General features: G+C 46.5%; 1 protein-coding gene across 3 annotated transcripts in view; it reads right to left on the reverse strand.

Moving 5' to 3' along the window:
- Window positions 1-8,376: 8,376 nt before the first annotated feature.
- Window positions 8,377-20,741, reverse strand: part of CLIP2 (CAP-Gly domain containing linker protein 2) — a 96,237-nt gene continuing 83,872 nt past the window's right edge. For all 3 annotated transcript variants that reach the window (XM_064728950.1, XM_064728951.1, XM_064728949.1), the window contains 7 exons: window positions 20,571-20,628; window positions 19,184-19,267; window positions 18,641-18,797; window positions 17,450-17,609; window positions 13,899-14,084; window positions 13,095-13,157; window positions 8,377-12,529 (listed from right to left, as the gene is read on the reverse strand). In XM_064728950.1, the coding sequence (XP_064585020.1) occupies window positions 12,518-12,529; window positions 13,095-13,157; window positions 13,899-14,084; window positions 17,450-17,609; window positions 18,641-18,797; window positions 19,184-19,267; window positions 20,571-20,628 (720 nt within the window). In that variant the 3' untranslated portion in view covers window positions 8,377-12,517. The remainder of the gene's footprint in view (window positions 12,530-13,094; window positions 13,158-13,898; window positions 14,085-17,449; window positions 17,610-18,640; window positions 18,798-19,183; window positions 19,268-20,570; window positions 20,629-20,741) is intronic.

Raw genomic sequence — 20,741 nt, forward strand, 5'->3', positions numbered from 1 at the left:
GCCCATTTGGAGCCCTTTAGTGACTGAAAGGTGCTTGAAAGTCTCGCAGGACAGGAGAGGCCTCACTACTTTTCTTTTAATCCGTTTAAGACTTGAGTTAGAGCTAAGCCACTTGTCCAGCTGCTGTGTCAGAGTCCTGTTCTGTGGCATCTCATGTTCTCAGTTTCTTCTTGCATTGTGGAGCGGGCAGCAAGCCTGGCTTTGCTGTGCAGTGAACTGTCAGTGTGAGTCACCACGGGCAGGGCACTGCAACAACCACAAAGCCCCAGATGAAGGCCAAGGGTACCTTTGTGTTTGTTTCCTCAGCAAGAGAGGGATCCCCCAAGCAGCTCCTGGGCAGAGGCTGCAGGTGGGGCCAGCAGCCCCACAAGAGTTCAGTCCCTGAGAGAGAATCACCAACCTGCTGCTTTCCCCGGGGATTGAGACATGGCTACTTGGTGGTTTGGCACAGCAAACCCACGGCCTGGTTTGGAGCATCCATTGGGATCAGCCAATGCCAGGGAAGCAGTGGGGTGCTGTGCATGAGCTCCTGGCCGAGCTCTGGGGTTGTTGGGGCACAGACTCCTTTGTTCTCAGGAGTTCAGGGCAAAAAGTCTCCGTGGGTGAAGTCTTTATACAATTTTCTCCAAGTCAGGTTTTATGTCAGCTCGACAGTCCATAAAGAACACAGTGAAATAATTTCTCCTTCCAATATCCCCAAGACTGTTGGGGAAGACAAACCAAGTTCTTCCCTTCAACAGCAGCCATCCACCCCCACTCTCCCCTTTCCAAACTCTGCTCTGTTCACCCCTAGTGCTTCCTGCTTCAAAGCTCTTCAGCAGCAACGTTTGGGTGAGGGGATACAGAGCTGACTTATGAGCCAGCAGACGAAATAAACCATAGAGGACTTTCAAATCTGCTTTCAAGCATTGGGAAACCTGACAACATGGATAGGGAATATATTTCCTGCACCCTGACCCTGTCAGCCACCTTCTACTGTTTCTTTGTCAGACATGTGAATATGGGAGACTCCAGCAAATCCTCCCTGGCACATCCTCTTAGCTTTAATATCTCTAATCATTATTGCCGTGGTTTGTTTTTTTCACCTTTCAAGATTTTTTTCTTTTCCCTATTTTCTTGAGTTTTTTATTGCATACAGTATGAGAAAGAAAACCAGCATCAAAGGCAGCTGTCTGCAGCAGTGACCCATCAAGTTAATTTCCAGTGACATGACAGGGTTTGTAATAAGGAGCACATCTAGGGAAAAGTATAGAAAGTAAGTTCCTTTCAATGCTATTCTCTTTATTGTCCAAATATGTCTTGCAAGAGACAAAGAGAGATGAAATAAGAACAGTGAAGAATTACAAGAACAATGAATGAGCAATGAATTACGAACATGAAATAAGAACTGTTAATAAAGAACAATGAAATAAGAACAGGAAGTTAGAACAAGAAACTATTTAGAACATTAATACAGAACATGAATTAAACTGAAGAATGAAGAATATTAATTAAACTGTCTTGTCTGCCTTCTTGACTTTTTTCATTGGAGGCTCCATTCCAGCTGGAGACCTTGGCTGTGTTCTGTATGGGTGAAAGAAGAACATGATGAAGTTAATTCAAAACAGTTCCTCTCCCCACTTTTTTCCCTGTGAAAATTGCTTTATGTGTTTTCTTTCCTCTCCATATGCTCATGTGAAGGCATCTCTCAGCTGCTGCCCATGGGAGAACTTGGTGCCATGGAGAAGTTCCTGCTGGCAGGGCAGAAGAGCAGCTGCTGTGTGAGTGCAGAAGCATCCAGGAGGGTCCATCTCTCTCCACTCTCCTGTGCCCAATGAACTCCCAGAGCTATGGATGGATTTTGGAGACCCTGCATTGCTGCCTCAGGACAATGGATTTGTGCTGATACTGTCCTGCAGTTATTATTTCCTTGCTTACAGAATCTGGGGGTTTTGGGTGACCTCTGGGATGGATCAGCTACAGAGGCAACACTCCCTGCCCCAAAGGACAGGTGGTGGCCAGAGTGGTGGCTTTGCCACTCAGACATTTCCCCAGGGCTTCTCTTGGTCACTTTTGGTCAGTGCAATTAAATCCATACTTACAAATTAATAATTGGGATGGCATATTTCCCAGTGGGAGTAAGCATTGCTCCCTTTGTGTTGGGGTCCTTCACCTCCACCATAAAACTCATGGGAATTCCTGAGCTCCTTTTAAGCCTGGGAACAGGGCTGGTAGATGATGATGGAACAGGACCAAAGGGTGGCTTCAGGTCACTGCAAGGTTTTGGGGGTAAAAAAAGAGGAAGGTAGGAATGTGTGTCCCTTGTCAGAACAGATCCCTTGCCAGAGATAAACCTGGTTATTCCATGTTCTTCCAAGACCAGCTCTGACCTTGCCAACACTTACTTGAGGGGCTCATAGTAACGGCAGGACTGGATCATCATGGCTTTGATCTTGTCCTCCTCTGCAGCATTGGCCTCAGCCAGATTTGGGGTCTGTGTGACAGGGGAGGGTTGGACACACACGTGAAGAACACATTTGAGCCTCCACGCAGCCTAGGAGAAATCTGCCTCTGGAGGTTTTGCTTTCACAGATATTCCTTCACAAAAGCAGCCACTTCAGAGATTTAATAAATGGGTGTTTCATTGGCACAGTGTTTTTCTGTGCAGGAACATGATCCAGATCCACCTCTCTGGAATCATTTCCATCAACATTTACAGAGAAATTTACAGACAGTTCACCAATGTGTTTGAACCCAAATGGTTTACAAAACACAACCAAACCCCACCAAAACATGCCTAGGAAAAGACCCAGATTCAAATATGGCACTTTTTACAAAGTAATAATGATACCAAAATCATTTACACTGTCTGCAATCAAACAAAGGAGATTGTGTTATCCACTGCCCCCAGACCCCAATTTGTGAACAAGTGCAGCAGCCAAAGAATAGATCTGTAGCTGTCAAGGCCAAAAATTCAAAACTCAAGCCTCACAAGTGTTCTTGTTCCAGATATGTTTGTTTTGGCTGCTGCAAACCTCCCTGAAATGTCCATAACTTACAGCCAGTTCAGTTCTTCTGTACACATTTGTGCAACACAAACTGTTTGTTTCCAGTGCAAAACTGATGATAAAAATGGGAAACAGGTGCTGAAGTGCTGCTGCTTTGGCTCTTGAAAAGGAATAATGCTGCAAGATTATGTTGGGGCTGATAAGGTGCTCTCCTTTCCTCTTCCCAACCTGGGAACTTTTCTTTCTGGGATAGCATCACAACATACATGCATTTTAAACTTACAATAAACACCTTAAGTTACTACAAATACAGTTCTGATCTCATTACCACAATTATCCAGCTGTAGGTCACAGTATAAGATTATAAATCCTAAGCAAATGATTTTTTGTCAAGTATTTGACAAACAATATCTCTATACCTTAATGAGCTGGGCCAGAGTAAGAGGGGCAGAAGAGTCAGAAATCTGTTCACAAAATAATTAAACCATATTCAGGTTCAATCTCCAGAAAATTAATGCAAGGCTGCACTGTTTAGCATGGAGTGCAGTGTGTAGGAAGAAGTGTGAGGCTGGGGTTTTACGTACTGCCTTGGATGTTCCCCTCACTGGCTCCTTTTGGTTCCTGGCAGAAGAAACAGAGGTGATCAGAACTCACAATGAAGCATTTGGACCCAGCATCAAGCAGTGAAAACCGACAAGAACACCTGAACCTCAAACCATTATGTTCTCATAGTTGAGTGAATGTGGGAGTTTATTTGTCTTCATAAACTCTTCTCTCTTGGCACCTCCAGTGCAACTAAAGCCCCCAAAATCTCATTTCTGTTGCCACCAGTTACACAGGAGTGTAGTTTCTTAGCCAGAACAGTGACAGTGTCAATGCTCAGGAGTGCAGGTTCCTTTTAGTGAGAAATGATCCCTCCTGTGCCAAAGCAATACCAGAACTGACAGCAGCTCCATCTCCAGATTGGTGTTTCTCTGTGGGAGCCCTGCTCACACCTCTGCCATCCTTAAGGGCCCAAGTGCCCAGTGTGTTACAGATGCTACAGTGCCTACAAATGCTGGTAGAAAGGTCACCTGGAAGCCTTTCCTAGGGGTTGGTGCAATTTAGGAGCTCTGTAGGGGGAAAAAAAAGGAGTCTTTAATTGGCAGAATTTCCTTTCGGGTGATCTTGAAAATGCAACAATATTTTGGGAGCTGTTTATTACATTTGCAGACTTGCTGGGATTACACACACTCAGTGCTGTGTGTCTGATTCAGGTGCTGAGGAATCAGACACACAACCCCTGTGAGAGCAGATCCTCATCCCTCCCACTCATCAGCCTCTCTGCCAGCTATTTCTGCCGTGTTTCCAGCGGCAGGGACAGAAAGCTGCTCTGCCTGGGAGCTGCCATCCTTGCAGCTGCACAGCCACTGCCACCTCACACAGGAGCTGATGGGGTCTGAGCACTGCCAGCATCCATCCTCCCCCTGCAGGCAGCACCGCGCCAGGGGAGAGCCATGCAGCCCAAAGGGAGGACGCTGTGACAGGCCAGCATGAACCGTCCATATTTGCATTAACCCCAAACCAAAGCCAACACTGGAGGCATCCAGAATTCTTCACCTCTCTTCTACAGACATTGTGTAAAAGCCCCAAATTCGGAGTGCAGAATACCTGCCAGATACCCCTCAGTCCCCAAACCCATCTCCCCCAGTGCAAGAAATAGTTAAGTACTGACAACCAGACTCTTCTCTGATGGGAACACATTAAAAGTTTATTTCTAATAATATGTAATTGTTACAGTGTGTAGCTGTCATTACTACAAAGCCACTAAAAACAAACACAATCTGAAATCTCCTCGTGCAGAGGGAACAGGATCTGTGACTTGGCTCTCAGCCCAATCATCCCAAGAACAAAACCAAGAATCACCATAGGATTTACCAGTGTTGGAGTTTGAACCCCACATCCCTACAAACCTAACAGTGTGAGTCTGCTTTGGAGCAGATAAATTGAAATCTACCCCATGAAAAAGGAAATTAACAGTAGCTGTGACCAGATGCAGTCCAAGTGCCTCTGCAAACCCATATCCAGAAAAGAAAAGAAGTTCACACCCTGACATCCCTCCCAGGGAATCCCGAACTTCATGGATACTCACATGGCTCGAGCTGGGACCCTCTTCACAATCACTGAGACGTTCTTTGGGATCTGTGCATCAGCAGAGTATTCTGAGAACAGCACAAATGCAGAACAAGTGTGAGTCAGTTGGGAGGAATGGATATGGACATGGAATTAGATGGCAGATCATAGAATCCCTTCAGAGCTGTAAAAGCCAGCTGTATATGCACCACTGTGCTTTCCCAGCCTGGCTTTGGTCCCCAGGGCAGAGCAGGGCTCCCACAGCCTGTGGCACTGCTGATCTGTGCCACTGCCCCTGGGTGTGGTGGGGTTTGAGGGCCCCCAGGGTGAGGGAAGAGATGAGAATCTGGATTCCATGTTTCAGAAGGCTGATTTATTATTTTACGATCTATATTATATTAAAAGAAAATTATATTCTAAAACTATACTAAAGAATAGAGAGAAAGGATTTCATCAGAAGGCGAGAAAAGGAATGAATAATAAAATCCTGTGACTGACCAGAGTCCTGGCACAGCTGGACCTGTGATTGGCCATCAAGCAGAAACAATTCACATGAGACCAATCAAAGATGCACCTGTTGGTAAGCAACCTCCAAACCACATTCCAAGCAATCAGTGTTTACATTTCATTTCTGAGGCCTCCCAACTTCTCAGGAGAACAATCCTAGCGAAAGGATTTTCATAGAATATGCCAGTGACACCTGGGTGGCCCCGGGCCCCACTCACCCTCACTGGTCTCAGCTTTGAGGATCTGCAGGTCGCAGTTGGCCACCTTGAGCCTCTCTCGGGCCATGATCTGGCTCTTGAGGTCAGCCAGGGAGATGCTGTGGCCACGAAATGTGACCACATCATAGCCCAGCTTGGAGAAGAACTTGTAGTGCACACCCGACATGGCCCCGAGCGCTCCTCAGCACTCGCTGCTCCCAGCCTGGGCTGGCTTGGGCACCTCTGCTGGGCACTGCCAGGGCAGACACACAGAGCTGGGCACCACCCAGAGCATTGTGACCTCATGGCGCGCTGCTGAGGAGCCATGGAACCCCAGAGCTCTGCCCAAGGGACCCTCATTGTCCTCAGCACACACAGAGAGCAGCACAGAGCACCGGGGGGGGGCACTGAGGAAGGCTCCACGTCTTCCTCTGTCACCCTGTCCTTCTGAGCCTTCTGATGTTTACATTTTTGTAATGGTATTTTGTGGTGGTGTTTGAGGGTCCCCAGGACAAGGGAAGAGATGGGAATCTTGCCCCCATGTTTCAGAAGGCTATTATTTTATTATCTATATTATATTAAAAGAAAATGATATACTACAACTATACTGAAGAAAGAGAAAGGACATATCAGAAAGCTAGAAAAGAATGAATAATAAAATCCTGTGAATGGACCATGATTGGTCATCCAGTAAAAACAATCCACGTGAGACCAATCAAAGATGCACCTGCTGTAAACCATCTCCAGACCACATTCACAGCCATCAGATAGTTATTGTTTACATTTCTTTTCTGAGGCTTCTCAGCTTCTCAGGAAAAAAAATCCTAGTGAAAAGATTTTCATAAAATATGTCAGTGACAGTGTTTCTCATGCACTTTTCATGTAAATAATAATTATTTTACATTCCTTTCTGGAGGAGGAGAGAATTGATAGACTGTTAGTTTAACCAGTGTGGTTGGAGAGGTGGCAATTTCATCCTCCAATCCATGGTCACTTTTAGAATTCTATAAATATCAAAGTCCAGAAATAAATGTACCTTTTTTGCCTTGGATGTCTCAGAGTGTAGAGTTCATTTTCTGTTGTATTGTGAAATTCCTCAATGGTTCTGTCTGATGAAGGCTGGACGTCTTCATCACTGTGCCCTTTCCACCTCTCTCCTCCAGGCATGTGCAGCCTCTTGTTGGCTCTTTCAGTGATTTTCTCACTGGTTTCACAACCTCTGTTCTTCATTTTTGCAAGTTCTGCTCCCGATTTCTTGCCATGTTTCATCCTGGGTCTATAGCTTGTGAATAAAGCTTGGTAGCTCCTATATTGGTTACCAGGTATCTAATGCTTTCCTAAGTATGCTTTGTGCTGAAATTTGGTAGCTCCTCTGTTTGTTACCAGGTATTTTATGCTTTCCCCAGTATGTCTAGGCACAGTGCTTTTAACCTTTTCAGTGCCAAGACCCTGCACAGGGTCAGGGAGCTGCTGGAGACACAACAGTGTCTTACCCACCTTGAAAAAAGAATAAATCAGGGGATATCAGGGATATCTGCACAGCCTCTGTGACAGTTCTGGGATAAGGCTGCATGGACAGGTTTCATGGTGTTGTCATCAGGCACCTGTAATTTTCTTGGGGCTTTGCTCTGGAATAGAACCAGCCCTGCAAACCTCGGCCGCTCAGGAAAGAATTTAAAACTTTCAGGTAATCTTGGTAGGGGAGAATTTTAAATCCAGGAAAAGCAGGAGCCAGGAAGAAAAGGGAAAATCATTCCAGTTTTTCCCTGTATCTTAAGCACTTTTCTATAAAGGAACTACAGCCCCTGGATGCAGGAAAACATGGCAGAAGGAGATGGATTTTCCCTTGCTATATGGGCAGTGCTGAGCCAGGGCCACAGGCAGTTAAGGAAATTCCCAACTGAGATGTTGTACCATGAAAAAACCACCAAGCCCTGGCATAAATCCACCCAGTCGTGCCTCAGGGGGACAGCATAACTCTGTGATGCTCAGAGCATCCACATGGACAAGGTGGTAACAAGGGACAAGAGAGGCAGGGGTGTGGCAGCTCCTCCTGGAGTGATTCACTGCCATCCCCTCTCCATGTGCTCTGGAGGGCTGTGGGGGATGGCCTGGAAGGAATGAGGATGCCCCAGTCACAGTCTGTGCTCAAACACTCACGGATCAGTGCTGGGTGCAGGGAGGTGGGTCTGGCACGGCGCCCTGCAACACGCCTCACCCCAGGGCATTGTGGAAGTGTCAGTGAGGGACTGGGGAGACAATCAGATGGAAAATATCCATGGATTGATAAACAGCACACCCACTCTGAGGCTTGGGAGACAATGGCAGGAGCTCCCAGCCAGGAGATGGTGCTGAGTCTCCTGTCCCCACCTCAGGCATGGGCTGCACAAGAGCAAACACTGCTCTGCTCCAGCTCTGCAGCCTCACAGCCACTGCAGAGCCCAAACACAGATGGCTCCAGGGCACTGCTGGGGCCCAGGGCAGGGGGAGCAGTGCCACAGCCCCAGCCCCTTCCAGCTCAGGACCCTTTGTGCCCTGCAGAACACCCTGAACACGCCCCAGCAGCCCCAGCATGCCCAAATTCAGCCACAGAGTTTATTGTTCAGTAGGAGCTCACCACACCAGCAAGCCAGGACAAGGGGGATGGTACATGAATACAGATGTGGAGGAGTTACACAGACAGATTTGTACAGCTTTTGTACAGAGGAAGAAAATGAATCAAATAACAAAATAGACGTTAGCAGTCAAACATTTTTTTTCTTTTTTTTTTGTATCATACTAACAAAATCTGATAGCCAAAAAATGACTAAGCTACAAAATTGTAATACATACTGTATGGGTAAAAGGTTATCATCCATTTATACATCTAGTATCACCTTTTTTCTGGTAACTTACAGGAGGCCTATAGGATCTTAGTGTATTAATAACTCCCTACAGATAGTGCTGAGCTGCTAAAGCTGCTGAATAACGGAGTATTGGAATTTTCATTAAGACTTTTACAGTGCCATTTGCATTGTTCTGTTTAATGAAACCCTTATGCATCTCTACTGCAAGTCAGAGGAGCTGCTGGTGGCTGGGGGGAGGCAGGAGCTGTAAGGCCTTGGCTGGCAGCTTGGCACCTGGCACTGCAGAGCTGTGACACCCAGCTGGCAGTTTGGTACCATCACTGCAGAGCTGTGACACCCAGCTGGCAGTTTGGTACCATTATTCCAGAACTGTAACACCCAGCTGGCAGTTTGGGACCATCATTGCAGAGCTGTGACACCCAGCTGGCAGGTTGGTACCATCATTCCAGAGCTGTAACACCCAGCTGGCAGTTTGGTACCATCACTGCAGAGCTGTGACACCCAGCTGGCAGTTTGGTACCATCATTGCACAGGGCACCAGCACGGTGCTGCTCCAGCTCTCTGGATGCTGCAGGAGGGAGAAAGCTGACATTCCCAAGCAAGACTCATTCTTTTCCCCTTTGGTCTTGACAAATAGAGAAGAAATCACTCCATACTAAGTAGTCTGCACCCAAAGGCTGTTTTTGCAGCGGACGAGGGCTCAGCTCTCAGCAGAACAGCATCACTGACTGTCAGGGCTGCTCCTTCCCTTGGAGCCCAGCTGTGTCACCCCCTGCTCCCCACCCTGCACCCCTGCTCAGGAGCCACCTGCAGCTGGAGAACCAGCATGGCACTCTCAGGCTGGGAGAAAGGCTGGGGAAAGCACAGCCCTCCCTCAGCAGCTCCCAGGGAGCGAGGTAAGAGCAAGGCTGAAGCCAGAGGGGGAGTGAAGGCACAAACAGGAACCAGCCCGGATCAACAACAAGACAAGGGGACATCACCACTGCTCCAGGGCCCCAGACTCTCCCGAAGAACCAAGCCAGCAGGACCAAGGATTGTGAAGCACTTTATACACCACCACATAGGTAAAAATAGCACTTAAACTTACAAATAAATAGAGGGGATGGGGAATCTCCCCCTTGTCCTTTCCAAGTTTGTCCCCAGTGTGGTCTCTCACCACCTCAGGGGGGCAGCCAGAGGCTGGTGCCCTGGGGAAGCCTGTGCTAAATTTGGAGAGGGAGGAAGTGAGTGAGTGCAATCCCTCCTTACACAGAGCTCAGCTGAAGCCCACATGAGCACACAAATATCTGCTGGCATTGTGGATGGTCCTGTTTGGGAGCAGCTCCCATGGACCTGCACCCCAGAGGGGCTTCAACCCTCAGCCCTGTCCCACAGCGACCACAGAGCCAGCACGGAGAGCCCAGCAGTGCCAACAGCTCCTGGCTGATCCTCAGGGAGCAGCACAGTCATCTACAGCCAGAGAACACCATCAGCACTAGCTCTGAACCTGCTCTGACCCCTCTGCTCCTGTGCTGCATTGTCTCCTGAGCTGAACAGGGAGAGCCCCAGGTCTGAGCTGCTCTCAGGGGATGGTCCCTGGGCAGAGGCAGGAGCCAGAGACTCTTCCAGCCTGGCAACTTTGGATCTGATCAACAGAACCAAAAACATGGGGACTGACTCCCAGGGGATCCTACTCTGTGTAGAGCCAAAGGGAGGTGGAAACAGAGATATCTCTGCTGCAGGTGAAGGCAGCTGGCCACGAGTCACTAGGAGACCCAAACAGGAAAATAAATTACAAACCAGAATGGGCCCTCCCTCTTGCAGGTGCCCAGGGAAGTCCACAGGGTCTGCAGACATGACTTCAGAGACCATCCAGCCAACAGGAGCATTTGGAGAAACATCAGCTCTAAATTCTTAAAACCAGCAGTGAGGTATTCACTACTGAGGGCTGTAACAAACGAAAACTCCCTCTGGGACTTTCCAAAATCACTTAGAAGATGAATACTCAGCCAGGAGGGTTTTGGAGACCACTCCTACAACCCCTTGGGAAGCTCCCAGAGCTAGGCAGAGATGTGGCAATCTTCCTGGTGATTTGTAAGAGCTGAAGAAACACTTCTACATTGCAGGATGGAATTCTACATGAATTATTTCCAGCCAGTTCCATGCCACCCTCTGCCTCCTGCTACCATGAGCAGATTTCTGCTGTGATTTCTGACTTGTTTTACTTCTCCTTCCTCTCCCATCCTCCTTGAAGGACAGGACATCACCAATTCTGCATCAGGTGAGAAGGGTCAGGTGTTCAATGTCATTCTCCTCATGGCAAAATCACAGTCCTGAAGCTCAGGTCTTTCCCAGGCTGCTCCTGGCTGCCCATCCTTCAGAGAAGCAGAAGTCTGGCAACCCACTAAGAGAAAGTGACACAACTTTGTGGGAAATCAGGGCAAAAAGCAACAGAGCTGATGTGCCCTCGTGTTCACCTGCTGGGGGTCTGGCTCAGATCTCCTCTCCCATCTTGTCCTGTCACAGATGTCCCATCATAGCAGAAGGCTGGAGGAGGTGGCACTAACTGGGAGAAGCCTGGAGAAATATTGCTGTGACTGTTCCCTGTGCTGCTGAAGAGTGACCCTGAGCTGGCTCTTTCACACCTTTAAGAGCATGTTGTCACCTTCCTCTGCCCTGTTATCACCTGGGAGCTGTGGTGCAAAGTTGGAATAAAGCCTTGAGAAGAAGGAACAAGATCCTCTGCTGGTACAGACACAGGAGCTGTGTGGGCTCTGCTCTTGGATTGCCTCTGCTCCAAACACACCCAGGTCATGACAGAGGATTGCTGAAGCCATCACAGGCTCACAGCAGCACCTCCACCTCCTCCACCTCAGGCAGCAGGGCTTGGGCATCACACTGGAGAGCCCAGGACAGCTCTGGAAAGCACCAGGCAATCACAGTTCAATTGCACAGGCAAGGAGGGAACCTTTTGTTCAGTGCACCCGTCCCACACTGAGTGCCCCCAGCATGGAGCTCCAAGGCCAGCAATGCTGAGATCCAGCACCTGTGGAGTCCTGAGCTCAAAACAGAGCCCAGGAACCCCCCAGGAGTGAGGGGGACCCAGCTGGACAGATGGCTATGGCACAGGGCTCCAGCAGCCTGCTCAGAGATCCCACTGCAGGAAAAAGGGCCAATACACCCAGGCAAGGTGTGCCTGACCCCAAACCCAGAGCAGCCCCCACAGCTTCTTCCCCAAATGCCAGGAGAGAAGAAACAAAATAAATACCCCTCTGAAACTGGATTATTTCCCACAACATGCTATAATACAAGAACTAAGTGCAGGTTCTGCTCTAAAACAGTGATGTCTTCCAAAAGGGAGGAGGGGAACACGTCCCCAAACCTCACATCATCAGCCCAGCAGGTCTCACTCACTTGTGCAGGTCCTCAGGACACCAGGGAGTGTGGGAGGGAAGGGCCAGACCCCGTGGGAAGGGTGCAGCCTATGGGCACATGCTTTGAACACCACAGGCAAATCCCTCTGCAGCTCCTGTGGGGTCCCACTGACACTTGAGCCACAGGTCAGGGCAGCTGTCATCCAAACCACATCAGCTGGTGGGACAAGGGCAGCTCAAACAATACAAATTCCACAGTCAAAACCAATACAAGTAAGAAACCAAACCCAGAGAGGTCCTTCTGCTCCCTCCTGGAACAATGGCTGTCTTGGAAAGCTGGACTCTGGGATTGTCCTGATTACATCAGTTAGTACATTATAAACATTGTCCTGCTTTAAAGTGAAAATACTGTGTGTGGTCTTTTGGAGGTGCTAAAGCCAGATGTGGTGTTGCTTTTCCTGACTGTGCAGAGGAGCTGATACTGGCGTGAAATGATCCTTTCCACCTCTTCTCTATCAGAGCTTCTCCTGCAAAAAACCAGAACTTGTCAGGCAAAAGCACAGAGGCTTTATTTTGATAGCACAGAGGCTTTATTTTGAAAGCACAGAGGGGTTTTTTTGAAAGCACAGAGGTCTTTTTGAAAGCACAGAGGTTTTTTTGAAGAGGTGTGGAGTAGATTGCCCACTGCTCTGCCCAGTATGTGTAGATGAAGTCTGCTGTGGGAGGCCAGCACAGCATGTCCCACAAATGCCACCCATGCAAAGGGGACAGCAGAGCTGAGGCTGAGCAGGTTCCAGCAAGGGCTGCCAGGGGAGGTGTGACACAGCCCTGACCCAGGAGACAGTGGGGAAGCTCCCTTTGCCCCTCTGTGTGCCCCTCACCACCTTGCCCATGGCTTCAGGGGGTTTCTAGTGAGGCTCCCATCACACCTGGGAACTGGAGTTGTGCAAAGCTCTTGCTTTTGCTGTGGGAATGACACAGTCAAGTTGTGCTGGTAGAACTACCCCCAGCCAAGTGCTGTCCCCACCACAGCAGGCAAGAAACCACACAAAGCAGATACTTGTTTTAAATAACATTCTGCTCAAAACTTACCTCTTGCTTGTGGGATTTATCCTGCTGGTGAATCCCATTAGCAGACCCAGAATTTCCAACAGTCTGCAATGGAAAACAGAAAACACTTACTGAAGAGGGACACAGATCCTGGTGGTTTTGCTTACAAGCACTGAAATCTGGCAAGGCTGCCCTGTCCTTCCTTAGCTGCCCACTCCACACAAGGATAAGAGGAAATAATGAGGAGGACTAATTTATTACTTTATTATACTATATAATGTTAAATAATACTATACTATACTAAAGAATACTAAATTACTGAATGCTAAAAAGATAATTATGAAAACTCCTGACTCTCTCCAGAGTCAACACAGCTTGGCCTTGATTGGCCAAAAAGTGAAAACAACTCAAAGCAGAATCCAGTGGAACAATCACCTGTGGATAAACAATCTCCAAACACATTCCACATGAGCACAACACAGGAGAAGCAAATGAGATAAGAATTGTTTTCCTTTTCTCTGAGGCTTCTCAGCTTCCCAGGAGAAAAATCCTGGGTGAAGGAATTTTTCCAGAGAATGTGAATGCCACACACAGGCACAACCCGCTGGCTGCCTTCCTCAAAGCATTATTGATTTTATCAGCATTAGCTGAACAAATCTGCATTCTGAGATGGGAGAACTTTCTGGACTCTCCATCCATCAGAGTTTTTGCATGCCTGCCAAAAGATGGGCAGTTCAGCAAGAGGCTCAAGTGTGACACCTGATCCTGGCTTCTGGGTGAAGGAATCACGTTCAGAGGTTGTGAGTGCCACAGATGAGGGCTAAGCAGCCCTGTTTGCTGAGGTACCTGTGTTTTCTCAGAGGAGAGCCTCATGGCTTCCATGAGCTTCTCCATCTGGTGTCCCTGCTCCAGGGCGTTGCGCAGCACGTCCTCGGTGCTGACGAGCCGGTGCTGCAGCCGGATCACCTCCGACTCCGAGGAGGGGTCGATCAGCGAGAAGCGCCGCTGCTCCGGCGCCGCCTTCTCCTTGTCCTGGGGCAGCACAGGGAAAACGGGACAGTGTAAGAGCCTGAGTGAGGGATGGGGGACTCCAGGCAGTCTCCAAAATGCAGTTTATTGGATCCAAGAGGTTACAGCAGTCCAGGGTTGTGGGTGACAGAGCTGTGCCCACAGCTGTCAGCTCCAGCTGCAGGCAGGCCTGGAGACCCTGAGTTTAGGTTACAATGCATTATAGACTTTCTTTGCTGAGCATCTTAATACAGCAGAACCAATCTATACCTTAACTATTATCTACAGCCTATCATAGCTACTATAATTACCATATTCATGTCACTATTCTCCAATCACTAGAAGTTACTATATTATAGTTCAAGCTAGAAGTTGTTTTTCAGTTTTCTTGCAGGTGAAAATTCTGAGACCTTTTTTCTACTTGGAACATTTGCTGACTTGTTTGCCTGTGCTCTCTTTCTGCTTGGTAAAAACATCTTCTTGTTTGGGGTGGGTTAATCCTTTGCTCTAAGCCATAAAAACCCCTTCTAACTAACACACCCTTTGCCTCCTTGGTTATCCAGTGAGACTGGCTCAGCAATTCTTTTTTTCTATATCAAAACTTGCTTCCATCTCTATTCCTTCATCAGACTCTACATTCAAAAATATTTCTGCTAAGCACACATATCTGTGAGACTTTCTTGTCAAGCTTTCATCCTTCCCAACAGGAGATATTACAGCAAAACCAAGTATGGCCAGCTGGGGGCTCTGTACAAATCACAAACAGGACAGGACTGCTGGGGAAAGCATCTTGAGCTGTTTTATTTTCCAGCATCATTCTCATTACATGGTTATGACAATGGGAAGATGCCATCAGCTCACATCCCAGGCAGCAGACCAAGAACTCAATTTTACAACTCACTTTAAAAGTTTTTTGACCAATTGTGGAAACCCAGGGCACTGGGAATATTTCTCTGTCTGCTCTGGGCTGCCCTGACTCCTAGGGCAGCACTGACTTTGACCCTCATTCATGGAGAAAATCTCCTAGGCTTCAAGAGGGACTGGAATCCACAAAAATGTGAAATAGATTATAGAGAGCAGTTTAGGTGCATCACTTGGTGAGAAATTTAGGTTTGGGTATTTTTAATGTGTTGTGGATGGAAGCAAGATGGAGGGCACAGGGTGTCATCCTGGGCTTCTTCTCCATGCTTCTTCTCCATGCTTCTTCTTCTTGGGTTTGGGTGGCATTTCGTAATTGGGCAGAAAAGTCTGCATTGGGGGCTCTTTGGGATCAGTTATTGGGTTAAAAGGGAAAATAATCCAGGAGTCAGCTCTTAATTGCATAGTTTAGTCTTAAAAGACCTTGGAAAAAAAGATTGTTGGCCATTTTGTGCCTTCTAATGAAAAGCTGCCCAACTCACAGTAGTGAGGCTGTTTTACTGATATGAAATGATAAACACCTGAGTCTGAACATGATCTGTCATCTCAAGTGCCTTCAATCCAGACCCAGAGAAACCACAACTGGAACCACCACAACCAATCACACAAAGCAAAAGCACATTGACAGTAGTTCTATCCAACCACTATAAGCACACGTACCTTTGGTTAAACAATGCTTGCTTATTTCAAATACAATACCTGCTTGTGAGCCTTAAAACACAACGCACAGAGCTCCATTATTAAGCTTAGAACTTCCTAAAACCTCACTAGATATACTTTTCTGTAGCTTAGGGAGTTATTCTAGGTAAATGTTAATGCACAGACCATTGTCCTATTTGTCCTTACTTTTCTACTTCTTACATAATTTTTCTGCTGACCAATCTTATGGGTGTTACTTAGATCCAATCACAGTTCTGCTGTCTCTGAGGCCTGCCTCTTGCAGCTTTCCCAAAACCCTCTGATCTTAAGGATTCTCACACCAAGAGCTGCAGAAAGTCAAGGTATAAATCTATATAATGCCTAGAACCACGCTGCAATTTCAGCAGCAGATGGGGCAGAGCACAGCTCAGATCAAGTGACCAGGAGCAGCTCCAGTTTGTTCCCAGCACTTCAAATAAATTATTCACATCTCAGCCACTGGAGGACGTTGAAGTACACGGGAATTTGAGGACACTGCTTATTCCTGGATCAGAGAATCTGTAAAACAGGTGGGGTAGCTGAACCACCTTCAGTTCCTCCCACAAACTGCAGCCCTATTTAGCCATGGATCTAAAACCTGAACAGAAAAATGCTGGAGAAGGACACAGGAGGCTACAGCTTCCTCATGAGGGGGAGCAGAGAGGCACACATTGACCTCTGTGACCAAGGACAGGAGCCAGGGAATGGCCAGAGCTGTGCCAGAGGAGGTCCAGGTTGGAGATCAGGGAAAGATTCTTCCCCAGAGGGTGCTGGCACTGCCCAGGCTCTGCAGGGAATGGGCACAGCCCTGAGGCTGCCAGAGCTCCAGGAGCCTCTGGACAATGCTCCCATGCAGGGTGTCCTGAGCAGGGCCAGGAGTTGGACCTGATGATCCTTGTGGCCTTTCCAACTGGGATATTCTGTGATAAATTACATGTGGGTTTCTTTGCTGCATAATGAGGTGCTGCTAAGCTCAGTCACTGTCAAGAGAATCCCCATCAGGTGCTCAGCAGGACACAAGAAAACACAAAGACCTGGAGCAAGAGTGAAGGGCTCAGACTCCCCACTCCCCTCAGCAGTACAGAGCCCTCCAGCCCCTAGGCTGTGCCCGGGATTGTCAGAAATAAATTTATAAAAGTTTTTAAAGTTTAACAGAAGGTTATATAAGGTTATACAGCCAGTATATAAGGTTACCTTATATACTTCACTATACACAACAAACAATAAACAAAACCATGAAAAAAAGGTTTTTCTATCCAAGAGAGAGGGGAAAATGTAGGAAATAAATACTACAAATGAAACTAATAAAACAAAATCTAAAACTAATAAAACACAATAAAAACTAATAAAACAAAAGAAAAAACTAATAAAACAAAAGAAAAAACTAACAAAACAAAATGAAAACTAATAAAACAAACTACAAATAAAATGAAACACTTTAGAAAATAAAACTAGAAAACATACATTGTAGTGGGACCCATGAAAATAGTTTTAAATAATTAAGACATCTACAGCATGATGAAAGAAAAAACTAATGAACCAAGAAACACTTATAGTGTATTGTAATTAAAAAATAGTTAACTTGTAATTATAATAGCATCAATAACACAATATATAGTGCATTGTAATTAAAAAATAGTTACCTTCTAATTATAATATAACATCTATATTATCTCACCCTTCCCATAAAACTAAAAATTGAATAAAACTTTTTAAAAACCCCTCTCAGCTACCCCATGTCCGGCTCAGGAAAGGCGCATTATCCAACACAGGATGGGTTTCAGAGCCCTCACCAGCACAACCAGTTTCTCTCGCAGCCCCTTGATGTCATCCTTGAGCTTCTGCTCCTTCAGCCTCCACTCGGCCTTGTGCACCTCGCGGCTGAGGTCGCGCTCCGGCCCCGGCGAGTGCCGGTTCGCCTCCAGCAGCAGCGCCCGCAGCTCGTTCAGGCTCCTGCCACAGAGAAACAACAGCCACTCCTTGCTTTAAAATGTTCAAAGTTCAATATGGTTATAAAAATGGTAATATAATTAGAGCAGTAAGAATTTGGGCAATCAGAGGTAGGATGGTAAAAGCAAAGAATTATGAATGTTGGGATGCTTTCCTCTTGAAAACAAAGGATCCTCACTAACAAAGGACTACCCCTTAAAAGCAATAGGCTGTTGCATATTCATACATGGTTCAAAAATTCTTTTCAAACAAAGGGTGTTTTCTGGTTATTGTCAACTTTCCCCCCCTTCATCTTGTTAATCATGGTCAGACTCTATAAAGTCTTCAAGAAGACTGGTTCTCCACCATAGGGAGGCAATAATTCTTCTCTTTGGGATCTTAGTGTCTTGTTGCTGTTATCTGTGCAAAGAATTTCTTAATTATCTCATCTCTTTCTTGAGCTAGTTAAAAAGTATCTTACATAGCATAGTTTATATTTTAACATTATGTTATAACCTAAAACTATATTTAACACACTACTTAAGACAATTAATACACCATAACTTTCTAACATAGCAGATATAATATTAATTTCAATATTTGCAAAAAGCCAATCATGTAATACACATTTTTCACATGCATGCAGCAGCAGGAAGAGATGAAGACATTCCCAGAGCCCACACACCACTGGAGCCCTGCTGTGCTCCCTCCCACCTTTGCTACAGATCCAAAGGAAGGCCAAAGTGAGCAAATCTGACCCAGCTCCCACCACTCTTTTCTTGTCCCACTTTGCCAGCTCTGAGACTGGCACTGCACAGGCACTGCTTGAGCAGCCAGCCTGGCTGGCCTGTGGTGACTTCATTCAGCATCTCCTCTGAGCTGCCTTGCAGCTCCTGGCAAGCAGTGAAAGGGCAGTGCCTTTTGAGAATTCACAGCCTCTAATTCCAACCAAATTCACACATCAGCATCTCTAAAGAAAGGGAAAGCTGTGGGCTGGATGAATATTCACAGAGCCCTCCTGTCTGCAGCTCTGTCCTCCAGACCTGCACACTGACCTTTCCTTCTTGAGCAGCTCCTGGCTGATCAGGACCAGCTGCCCTGAGGCATCATGTGTTTTCTTGGTCAGGGCTTCCAGTTCTCCTTCCAGCCTCTTCTTTTCTTTGAGCACTGAATCAGCCTTCTTTTCTGCTGTTTTGCATTTGTTTTCCAAAGCTATGAGAAGCAGAGGATTCAGGGGAAGAAAGGTCACTTAGTTCTTGACTTATATCCCTACTTTTTGCCTTTTCCCAACTCCTACTCCTAAAAGCACAGACATAATTAACTCTTGGCTGGCTGTAGCTAAGGGGACACACCCAGCTCAACTAACTTCATTAACTTTACACATAAACAACCCCAAACCCTCCCTCACAGGACACTAATATCTGCTGCAGTTTGTGTTCAATTCCTGAATTAATTTCTACCAGCAACAGCCATTCAAAAACCAGCAGAATCATGTTTTACATCAGCCTATTTCAGCTCTAGGCTCTTGTTCAACACCAGGCTGTGGGACAAGCAGGGAAATATTTCATTCCCCCCAACGCTGGATTAGGGAAACTTACCACTTACTTGGGCCCTTAGAGTTTCAGTCTGGGTCACCAGGGATGACACCTCTTTGTCTCTTTTACTCAGCTTGTCCTGGAGGTCTGTGGGGGAATGAAAAGACAAGGGTGAGAGGGCTGGAAAATGGTTTGTGCAAATTGGGAAGGTGTCAGGAGCACAGCATGGGCCAGGGTGCAGGGGCACCATGGTAGTGCATTCCTGTCGGCACAGGGACACTGCATCCCACCACACGGGGAGTGGGGTGACTCTGGGACGTTGTATCAGACATGGTTAGGAAAGCAATCTCAAGGAGGAGGGGGGAAAGGCAACAAAACACTAATTAAAAAAACTCAACATGAACTTTCAGCACATTTCTTTGTGTCACCTCCTACAGTGGAAGGCAGAGACTGTTTCAAAAGACATGTTTTCTGGAACTGATGCATTTCCATGCTCAGAGCTGCAGATCTGAAGTGTGATGCTTTTGTGGCTCAAATCTGACCTGGTTGTTTTCTGAACATCTTTCTGGGGTTTATTCAGTGTGGAAACAATGCACACGTGGACTGAGTGGCCATTCAGAGCAGTGGCTGTTGGCTCTAATTAAAGGCAGGAATTACCTGTCAATCAGCAAACAATTTGGTGCAGAAACAGAATAGTTTGGTTTGAAAAGGAACTTAAAGATCATCTTGTTCCACACCCCTGATTTGGGCAGAGACCTTCCACCATCCCAGGCTGCTCCAAGCCCTGTCCAACCTGTCCCTGGGCACTTGCAGGGATGGGATATAACATGAATGTGTTCTACAGAACCCCATATCTGCAAAAACAGACAAGGCTTGAGGGCAATGGAAATAGGACAAAAATACCTCTGAATCCAGCTCTGCTACTGCCCAGACTCACTGTTACAGCTCACAGTGAGGGGGCTGAGTGCAGTTCAGGTTGAAATACACATTGTACAAGTTTCCTGAGTCGGTAAGTCTCACATTTTGTTAAAAGGATTGACTTGATTTATAGTGAGCTTAATAAAAAGTAACTATCGTTATTTGAAGCCAGTCACATTTACATCTAATAACTCCTCTTCTGTGAGCAAATAATATTTAATTAAGGTCTGAATTTTACTTGCTGTGAAAATGAGTGAAGGATTGGAAATGCACCTATTTCCCCAGATTTGTCTCCAACCTGCACCATCTGCATGGAGAGTATCTAACACAGGTAAAAACATCCACCCCTGTATATGCTCAGCTTGATTAGAAGGGAAAAACAAATCCAGACAACAAAAGCTATTGGGCAAATTTTGATAGATGAAATGTCCTCCTAAACCCCTGCCATGCAGCCATCCCTGCAAGAGCAGAAAGTTGGAAGAAGAGAAAGTTTACAAGTCAGTAGAACAGGATAAAAATAATAGTTTCATACCTTCCATAGTCTCCTTCATCTTTATCTTTTCTTCTGAAATATCATTAGTCTCAATCATCTGGAATAAATGTAAAATATAAGATATAAACTAACCCTTTACCCAAAGATAAGCAGAAGTTAACAACCACAAAGCCCCATCCAAAGCAGAAGGCATCCCATGTCCAAGTTAGG

Source organism: Zonotrichia leucophrys, chromosome 19 (genome assembly GCF_028769735.1).
Source record: "Zonotrichia leucophrys gambelii isolate GWCS_2022_RI chromosome 19, RI_Zleu_2.0, whole genome shotgun sequence".
NCBI lineage: Eukaryota > Metazoa > Chordata > Aves > Passeriformes > Passerellidae > Zonotrichia > Zonotrichia leucophrys.